Raw genomic sequence first — 10,433 nt, forward strand, 5'->3', positions numbered from 1 at the left:
TGAAAATTTTGCGCCGCAGGCGATTTTTAGAAGTTTTTTTAATGAAAATGTAGTTCAGAAAGATTTTAAATTTACCAAAATACCGAAATGCCATGGGTAAATACCGAAATACCGAAGCATTTTTAGGCAATTTACTGTCACTGGCAGCATTTCAAATACCAGAATACCGTACATTTTTCTTCAAAATACCGAAATACCGGACAGAAAAAAGGCCCATACCGTGTCACCGTAAACCTTGAAACCCCCCTACTCTGTCTAAAAATTAGTTTCAGGTTAAAGCTTCGATTGAAAAACTATGACTGTACACGATTTTTATAAGAACCCAGCTTATAAGAACAATTTGGCTAAAATTTGGGAAAATAGCACCTACGCAAAAACATGGCTAGTCTAGTCTAGGAATTGAAGAGATTAACCAAACTTGCTCAAAATTATCTAAATTCACAAGAAGCTTTTGTAATTGCAGCAATAGACGATATCAGCTTTCCGAATTCTCCCCAAATGATTACCCATGATGCATTGCGCAAAAAATACAAATTTGTTCAACTTGAGGTCCAAATTTTATGACCCAAGATGATTGTGTAGATATACCATGTTAATTAATTTCAAGATCACCAATCCAGGGGGTACTTAAGCAAAAGGCAAAATGGGCGCCGGGTATGTGGAAGATAAGAACTTTTAAGGATCAGAACTGTAAAAGAAAATAACATTCCTTGCTTCAGTAAATTAAGATATAACCTGATAAATTAAGTTTTATACTTTTCAAATGTCTTTTTTTCTTGATGGAAATATATAATATGTAAAATATACATAAATAATTTTTGACCTTGATAAATGTTTACGTTAATTAACAATACAACGATAAATCTTTTTAATTTCAAAATAAGTATATCATTAAATAGAGATAATTCAATATTTACAATTGATTTTTTTGTCATGGTTCATCATTTTTCTTCAGTCATACCCGAAAAAAGTGGATCTTTTGGGCAACTAAATCGACTACTTTGGAAATTAGATACACAATGGAATTTGGATAAATATTTCTAAATGTCTCACTAGCTTGACACAGTAACCAACCGAATCTCAAGAAATTTGTTTTAAAATTCTTGTCCATCATTCATGTCATCCAATATTTTGTTTGTCTTTTCATTCTGTCATCATGGTTACAAACTCTGAAAAAATGGTAGAAGAAAATGGTAGAAAAAATGGTATTATTGTTAGGCTTAGTTAAAATCGACGACCCTGTCTCTTAGTCTAAACTTTGTCGAAATCGACACCCCTGTCTCTTAGACCAAACTTTGTAAAAATCGACACCCCTGTCTCTTAGGCTAAACTTTGTACAAATCGACACCCCTGTCTCTTAGGCTAAACTTTGTCCAAATCGATACTCCTGTCTCTATAATAACACGGCGAGGACTTTAGCTAGGGTGGAGAGGGTTGACACCCTTGTTTCCGCCCATCAATCCCCTTGCTTTCATAACTAACATATTTATTTTTATATTTGACTTCATACCCTCTCTCTGAGTTCAAGAACCCTTGTCAGAGGGTCCTTAGATATTCTACACCTTCCAGATATTCTACAACCTTCAAACCTACAGTGTATATCCAAAAAATGCGGAACAGAATTGATACGAATAAAAATCCTCATAATAATAATAATAATAATAATAATAATAATAATAACCTTTATGAATTAATTACTAATTTCCTTTTTCAAAACCCCATTTTAATTACCTTTGAAATCTAAAATGTATTGATTAGTTAGACATTTTGATTTCAATTATTCTAAACTCCAGTGAGGTATGCGAGATTTTACAATTTTACCTTACATAAAATCTGTTTCGATTTTCTCCTGAAACACTCTTCACCCTTGCTTCTATTTTGATGTCCTGATTCCGCCCTTCAACTCTTCTGTCTTTCCGCCCTTCCACCCACTCACCTTCATAATCAACATAACCATCATTATCTTTGTCTGCTTCTCGCATCATTTCATCGACCTCTTCATCCGTCAATGGATCACCCAAATTCACCATCACGTGACGTAATTCTTCAACGCTGATTCGTCCATCACCATTTGCATCGAATACTCTGAAAGCCTGTGAGAAAAAAATGAAAAGATTAAAACTGCCTGGTTAGCCAAATTTAACAAAAACGTCAATTTGATTTTTATGATTCGGGACAATTTTAGTCTGATTTAAAGACCTCTTCAAAAAGGGAGCAAGAATTCATTAGTGAAAGCCAGCAGCTTAGGATTATTTTAAAGAGTTGATTAGTAGTTGTTGATTAACTACTAACTAACTAACTACTAACTAACTAAGTAGTTCAATACACTCTTCTCGAGATGCATAAATTTATTGTTGTCCTCGTTTTCAAACAGATTTCATTGCTATGAAGTTATACATTTAAACCAATTTTATTTAAATTCCCAAAAGGCAAACATTAACTCTAAAACAAAAGTACTTGAAATTCAAAATGTCTCATGAGGTGTAAACAACACAATTATCATTGTGATATGTAATTTTATAGCAATGAAATCTGTTTGAAAACGAGGACAACAATAAATTTATGCATCTCGAGAAGAGTGTATTGGCCGATACTGATCATCAATGTCACTGTTTGGTCTGTTTGTTTAAAAACGGTGCGGGAAAATAAGCCGCGTCAGTTACAGCACAGGCTACTTTGCTATGTAGTTTGATTAGGACAGTGAAAACAGCTTTCTGACATGAAATATCTTATCGTGAAATGAGTCGGGAAAAAGAATTATACCCAAATATCAAAATGTGTTTATCTGATGAAATCTTTCACTTTTCATTCATAGAAACTAAATGTGAAGTGATCGCGTCATCAATTATGACTTCAGATTCATTAATTATGTCATCAAACACCCAGAAGGGAGATTGCACCTTTCAGTAAGATCAAATTCTCTTTCAAATGAATTACATGTTTCGTGTCTCGCATTTTCTTGGATCCGATATTGTTCACGAAAGATTGAATCAAGTCCATCAGTAAAATGAAAAAGTGGCGCAAGGGGCTCTCGGTATGAGATTAATTTCTTCCCCTTCGATCTTTTCATGAAACTTGGGATCTACTCCTCCTCATTAAGACAAAGTGTTCTGTGGCGGATCTGAAGGGGGTTCAAAATTTATGATGGATAGTCTTTGTTTCATTATAAGGAGTATTATCTCCGTCACAAATTTTGAATCCCTCATAGATTCACCACTAGCTGTCACTTACATTTCTTAGGTCTTCACTCATATCATTTCTCTCATTTCGTTCTGCCATTTTCTCTAAAAATTCTTGAAATTCAATCTTGCCGTTCTTGTTAGCATCCATCTGCAATGAAAAAAGAAAGAGAGTCAAGAGATTTTTTTTCACCATGGGATGGCCCCAAAAACCTAAACAATTCAAGGGCGGCTTTTAAAAGCAGGCTACAATCCTAGAGGTAGGTCTCTGAAATTTCGACAAAAATCTAAAGGTAAAACCTGAAAAAAAATGGATATAAATCCAGGGAGGTTGATTTGGCAAAGATTCACTTCCTTCGCAAGGGCAAACGGAAATCTTTCACTTAGCTCCATTCATCTCCACCCTACACGGCTCATTTTTTTTAAGAATGGTTTTTTTTTCTATTTCATCATGGATACTCTTTGGGACAAAGAATGTTGTTACGGTATTCTTAGGGGGGGGGGTATCAGGGGGTACCCGATTCCGCAATTCCGCCAATTTTTTCTCCAATTTCCGTCAAACCGTCTTAAATTGAACCAAAATTCCGTCACCGAAAATTCCTTTGAAATTCCATATTTTTGTCGAAAATTCCGCAAATTTTGAAAATCTTTTACTAATTCCGAAATTCCGCAAATTTTTTTGCTAAATTCCGTTTTTCCGCACTAAAATTGTCTTATTTTCCGTCTCCGTCAGAGAACCCAATTTCCGTAATTCCGTCTAAATTTTCACCAAATTCCGCCACTCCGTCCGAAAAAAGGGCCGATTCCGCTCCTCCGCCAACCGTGAAACCCCCCCTTCTTAGGCTCAAGGTTCAAGCTAAAATTAACATGTACCTTAACCTTAAGCCAAAAATATGACATTTTTGTGAAGGTTTTAGAGTTACTGAACACTGGGGGTAATTGAAAATTCAAATTTTAAAATAATGGCATTCTTAGGCTTAGTTGCCGAATTCCTTGATTGTGATATTCTTAGCCTATTCTAAATTTGTGTGAATAACATGAATGTTCCTATTCTTATAAAAAAGCATGCAGTGAAGTAAACAATTCTGAAGATTTTTCACATCATAGCGCATGCGCGTACCTCATTAATAATGTCTTGGACTTCTTGTTCAGTTGGATTCTGTCCCAGGCTTCTCAAGACGCTTAGTAATTCATTTTGGTTGATAGTTCCATTCGAGTTTCGATCGTACAACGCGAAAGCTTGTTTATATTCTTAAGAAAAACAAATAATGATTGATTTTATGGAATTTGATATAAGAATACATGTCAGTGCCCTATGAATGACAACAAAGATTCACCCAAAAATTGCTCCCCTTCCCGTTGTGAAAAAAACATCATCTATTACCCAACATTCTATAAAAAAAATGATTTCGTAGATTTTTTTAAATCTCCATTTCATCAACTTTGCTTTCTAATGGTATATATTTTTTTCCATACCTTTTATAAAGTTTTCTACAGGACTAATGTGAATTCTGTACTTTTTTTAAGAAGGTCACGTATAAACGTCGAGTAAAATTCTGATTGACTGACACATCAGATAATCAGAGCTTTGCTCGATGTATTTACATGAATTTGCTAATAGGAAATTCGTGCACTGAAACTTTTTCGGCCAAAACACCAACTTTTACTTATAAGTTTCATTGTTTTTATAGAATTGTGCTTATAAAAAAGAGTGATACTAATTTGACAAAGAAAACTCTTATTTAATTATAACGGTTAGAAAAAAACCCCTTGTATCTAACCACAAGTGATTTAACTTCGTGTAAGGCTAGACAAACTATGCATGTCAGTGTTTAATGGTTTGAAGGTCTCTCTTATATTTCCGTTTAGAAATTTTTAGATGGGTCCAACAGGATCCTTAATGTATAAAAAATGAACTGAATAATCTATCGCTTCCAATTTTAGTGTGCACATTTTTATTTATAAAAACATCCAAATCTTTGAAGCCTTCGGATGGTATTTACTTTTTAAGTTTCCAGTTTAAAATGTTCATAACATGCTCTCATTTTCACCATTTTCTGAGTATTTCTATCCGCGTACTCAAGAAATCGATTCCGCCTTGAAATATTCTTAGCGTATTCTTAATATTTTGGCCATCGAAGCTTTATGTCCTCATATTGTTTGTTTTTATAAAAAAAACCTATACCATTCATACATTTGTTCCTACAATTATGATGGTTGTAATATGCAAAACAAAAGGGGGATTCTCCACAAAACTTATTTGGCTATCACCCATATCTAACCTATATCATAATCAGTTTTTTTCGGAAAAATAACCAACCTCGAGTACAGCGTATGTTACAATTATGGTCGAAATATATTCAAATTTTAGTGTATTTTAAAGTTCGGGCGAGTATTGCCATTTTAAGATTTCCACTTTCTTTCATTGAATAGCGAGTTTATGTATTCGAGATAAATCGAGGGAGACGGTATAAAGCAATGTTGACATGTCTCCAAAATCACCGGCCACTTTGCTCGACGACGGTAAAAACACCGAAATACAGTCGTCTGTTTAGGTGAGCAAAGACGATATAGAGCCGTACATCGACCATCGACTTTTCTTTGTATCAATCTCACACCTTCGCCCTCGATATCCTCCGATACATAAACTCGGTAATATTTCGAATCGTATGGTTGACGATTTCTCGGAATGGCTCTAAAGCGTATGTAGGTCTAAAGGGGATGCCATCTGACATTGAATACACAAGAATTAGGGTAATAGCTTTTCTTCACCTGAAAGAATTTGAAAGATACATACCATTTATTTCTTCGATTGTCAAGCTGTCAGATAAACTTGGTTGACTCTAAAAAAACAAGAACAAAACGGTTTCAGAACACAGCGTTGTGTTCCATACCTTATTGGGGAAAACTTCGTCGGGGAAAAGTGACGAAATTTCGGCCAAGTGACGAATATTTTTCCCCGACGAAAATTTTCCCCGGCCTTAATGCGTTTACCAAAACCAGCAAGTGACGAATATTTTTCCCCGACGAAGTTTTCCCCGATTAGGTAGTTGATATTAATTAGTCTCAAGCAAAGAAATCTGAACTATTTTACATCAACTATAGAGATAAGAAACGTAAATATCTAACTTCTATGTTAAGCCAATTAGGTGCATCAGTTATGGCCAAGTTATATCTTGCCTGGAGTACTAGGTATACCATACCCCACCCCATCGTCTTTTAAAGTAGTCGTCTAGCATATAGACTATGGTATACGACATATAACTTGAAATGTGTTTTTTGCGTTATTTTCAAGCTAAATTTGGAGAAGATGGCCTAGACTCAATCAAAAGATCTTGTATAAAATCTAACACCTTTTTCTTAGTTTTTCGGGCAAAGTTAGCAACGGTACCACCAATTTTACCAGCTCTATCAGCGATCGCCGTTCCACTCATTTTACCAACATTGGCAATCGCCGTGCCCGCATTGTTGAAAATCGACGGGAACCGATTCTCTTTCTCATTTTCTTCCATTTTTTATCTGGTTTCCAGGCTTTTTTATAAAAACAACAATCTTTATATAAGAATATAAGAGGTTTGATTAAAGTTTAAATCTTTTGGACGAAAAGAAGCCTCAAGCCTCCAGTTTCAAGAAACAGCTAATAAAGAAAAATTCATTTGAAGACCCTTTCTCATCTCTTATCTCTTTTTATCCAGGTTTAAATTTTAAATCATTAAAACATATCTATGGTGTGAATTAATTAGTAAATTTTCCACGCCTGAAGTTTTGGAAAATGACTCAAATTTTATACTTTCCTTATACTTTTTTAACTTTTTCATTAGGCTTTTTTTCGACAATGACAAACCTTATCAAATGACTTGGTTTGGAAAGGGTTGGAAAATTCACGATTTTTAGGGGACGTTTTTTTTATTTCGAGAAAAAAAATTGTAAAAAAGTCTCTCTTAGGGTAAGACATTTTCAAAAATCGAAGAACATTTCAAAAAGTCTCTCTAAGGGGCACTTGTTCACTAAAAATTTGGTCTCTCTAAGGTCGGTTTTCGGAGGTCTCGTCCGCACATAACCCTCATCCGCCAATCATCCTCCCCCGGGTTCCCTCTTCCTTAGACTGGATACCCAAGCAGTAAACTAGACTCAAAACCTCTGCAAGAGTTTTATCATATTCCTTCGTCATCAATCAAACTTTTTCAAACTTTTTCTCATTAAAACTTTCTTTTAACTAACGACTGATCAACCCTCTTAAATGTTCGACCCGTACCGCAAAACAAAAAAATATAATAAATCAAGCCTAGCTAGTGTGAGGGGATAAACGTTTTTTATAAGAACAAACTATGAAGAAGAGCATTTTTAGGCTTAAAACTATGACTTCAAGATCTTTAGACACTCTTATAAAAAACAACGTGTATACCCACTACGATATTTCAAATTGTAGAAGCGCTCTGAAGTTTTACACAAGCAATCTTCAGAAAATACAGTCTTAATGTCCAGACTCAGAATCTTATAAAATAAAATTTCCTTGGCCATACCATATTCTAAAAATTTATACTCTGGGATGGGAGTCTAATCCTAACTCTTAACTGCATGCAATAACTTGTTGAGTAAATTCGCATGTGCTGCATTCCCAATTTTCGTACTGTCATTTTGTATAAGTTTCTTATTTCCGCAATAAGATTCTTGCCACTTTTCCGGATAATCTTTCCGCTATTTTTCTCAGGATAACCGGCATGAGATTGGGAAAGGGTTTGTTTCTTAAGGTACGGAAAATCTTGTGTTTGCTCACGAAACTGCCTAATTTTCCGAATATTATTTTTCAACCTCCCGAAGTCCTTGTCTTTTTCCGCTAGAAAAGTGGCAAAGGAATCTTAGTGCGGAAATGAAAATCTTATACAATACTACGGTAGGCGATCAAGGTTAACAAAACCATAAACAATGCTTTATAATATTTTCAGCAATATATCAACAACGATTATTTATTCTCGACCACAATATTCTCCAGCAAACTTCCTCTAACTCTAACTCTTGTTGAACAATCTCAAAAATTCTGACTTTCTTATTTTCTCCATCACTATCAAAGAATTTGTGATTCCCCTTTGAATTCCATCTTTGAATTCTCAAAAGACCTTTATTGCGCGTTGTTGATTCAAGTTGGCATTCTTGACCTTTTTCGATGACGCTATAAAAACTTTTCCTATCATCCTCGTAGTAGCTACAGAAAAAACCATCTGAGAATTGATAACACTAACGACATGAAGTAATCATCTACACGTTGTTTTTATAAGAACAAACTATATAAGAACAAAAAGGCTTCCATGACCAAATTATTAAGAACAAGTTAAGAACATTTTAAAGCTTCACGGACTCTAAAACAATGAATTTCTTAGGAAATAGCAACTATAAATGTTGAAAATAAGAACATTTTAAGAACATTTTCAAGTTTAAAACTCAAAAAAGATCAGAACATCCGAAGGCTTCCCAAAATATTAAATGTTCTTATAAAAAAATGTGTACTTTGTTTTCCTAAGAGATTTTTTCTTGTTTTTTCGGCTGGCTAACAAAATTTCCAAATTCTCTGTTTAGTACGAAAACATGATAATTAGTTTACAAGACATCAAATGTTTTGAATGGGAAACAGAAAATCTGGAGTCTTAATTTTGGTTCATAATATTTCATTATTTTGGTACTCAGTATTTAGATATCTTTTGAAATAAACAGTTCTAATCATAAAGTGAGACTATGTTAAGTGTCATTTTAATAACTTGTGAATTTTGTGGCTGTTTTTGTTTTTTGACTAAATGTTGGGGAGGGAAAACCAAATGACTGACAAGTGATACCCATTGAGTTTAAAGCCCGAAGGGCTAGGGTAAAATCTCTAACCTTTCCCATGCAAGAACGAGCTGCAATCGTGACGACGGATTGTATCTAGCGATCCCTTTGTTTTTAAGGGACCTAGGGATAGATTTTACTTGCAACCCGGCGTTTGTGTAAAAACCACCCGCGGGCGTTCGGGAGCCAGGAGTCTCGAGTCTAGCCCTTCGGGATTTGGTAGTCAATGATGATATCCCTTTTACAGGACAGATACCATTTTTACTTCACAGCGGCAAAAACATTATATGATGACTCAACAAACATTTACAAAACCTTAGCGTCAGGATAAACTGATAGCGTACCATACTTACCTACTTACAACAATCTTTAAACGCTCCTTTAACTATCTAAAGAGCCACTATCGCAAAAAATCGGATATTGTTCTTTTTTTGCGATTTTGGTGCTTTTGATTGTTAAGGGAGCGTTTGGATTGTTATGGGTAAGTGCGGTATTCAATTTCTTAGGGTTTAATTTTTATGTTTATTGGTCATTAATATTACGTAATGCTTTATTGGTAATTTTTGGAGTCAAAATGGTATCGCCTCCCACAAAAGTTCTTTCAACAGGCCGTTATAGGTTTCTGTTTTCTCATTCGCGTCTATAAAATTCAATAGCGCTCCGCATCGCAAACGTCATAATTATTACTTTTCATTTTTGTACGGGTTTCAATCCCACAATCCAATTCGCCCTAGTTTTTAATCCGTGCAGGCTGTTACATCTCTTTTGTAATTGGATGCATTTAACGTGCAAGAGAAATTAACGCAGAGGTTGATGGGGTTGAAACCCGTACAAACATATAAAAAGTAATAATTATGACAAAAATAAAATCTATTTTTAGATTCACCGCGGTATGCTATTGGAAAAATATTTGAGAGTATTACGAAAAACTTACCATTATCCCATTGATATTATAATAATCCCGATCATGCATATTACTGATTCCGCGTTTTTGTTGTTTCTGTCGGTTGTTGTTCCGCATGAAGACCGTTGATATCCCCTTCATTGTTGTGTTTGTATGTATTCCTTTTTATATCTTTCCCTGTAAAAAGAAATTTTAAATTCTGATTGGAAAAAGTCGAAGAAATTTACATTTTAGATTGTTCTGGGGTTTATTGCTACTTTCGACATCCCTAAATCTACCGTACTTATAGCTTTCTTTAACCCTATTCATATTAGGCTTTTAGTGGCGATTCAAAACTAGGGGGTTGTTTTTCCTTTAAGTTTTCCTTTTATTTTATAGCTTAGTACCCCTGGCAATATCACTTAGTGCCTTGCGGGGGGAGGAGCTATCTATTTTTCTGTGTTCGTTTTGTAAGTAGTATATGTTCCTAAGTGTAATGTAGTTCCTCAAATAATATAGAAAAAAAAAAGAAAACAAAAAAGGGGGTCGTT

The 10,433-nt window shown here is 34.6% G+C and overlaps 1 protein-coding gene across 2 annotated transcripts; it reads right to left on the reverse strand.

Annotated features, from left to right (window-relative positions):
• Positions 1–743: 743 nt before the first annotated feature.
• Positions 744–10,076, reverse strand: LOC136806530 (calmodulin-like). 2 transcript variants are annotated; one of them, XM_067063120.1, is made up of 6 exons: positions 9,934–10,076; positions 5,977–6,022; positions 4,300–4,430; positions 3,232–3,330; positions 1,937–2,093; positions 744–1,169 (listed from the first exon to the last, which is right to left on the reverse strand). In XM_067063120.1, the coding sequence occupies exons 1-6, from the start codon at positions 10,042–10,044 to the stop codon at positions 1,144–1,146; spliced, it is 570 nt and encodes a 189-aa protein (XP_066919221.1). In that variant the 5' UTR covers positions 10,045–10,076; the 3' UTR covers positions 744–1,143. The 2 variants fall into 2 exon arrangements, with proteins under 2 accessions (XP_066919221.1, XP_066919220.1); XM_067063119.1 differs by lacking the exon at positions 9,934–10,076 and adding an exon at positions 6,533–6,731.
• Between the last annotated feature and the right edge of the window lie 357 nt (positions 10,077–10,433).

This window comes from Clytia hemisphaerica, unplaced genomic scaffold, assembly GCF_902728285.1.
Source record: "Clytia hemisphaerica strain Z4C2 unplaced genomic scaffold, Clytia hemisphaerica genome assembly, whole genome shotgun sequence".
NCBI classification, from domain to species: domain Eukaryota; kingdom Metazoa; phylum Cnidaria; class Hydrozoa; order Leptothecata; family Clytiidae; genus Clytia; species Clytia hemisphaerica.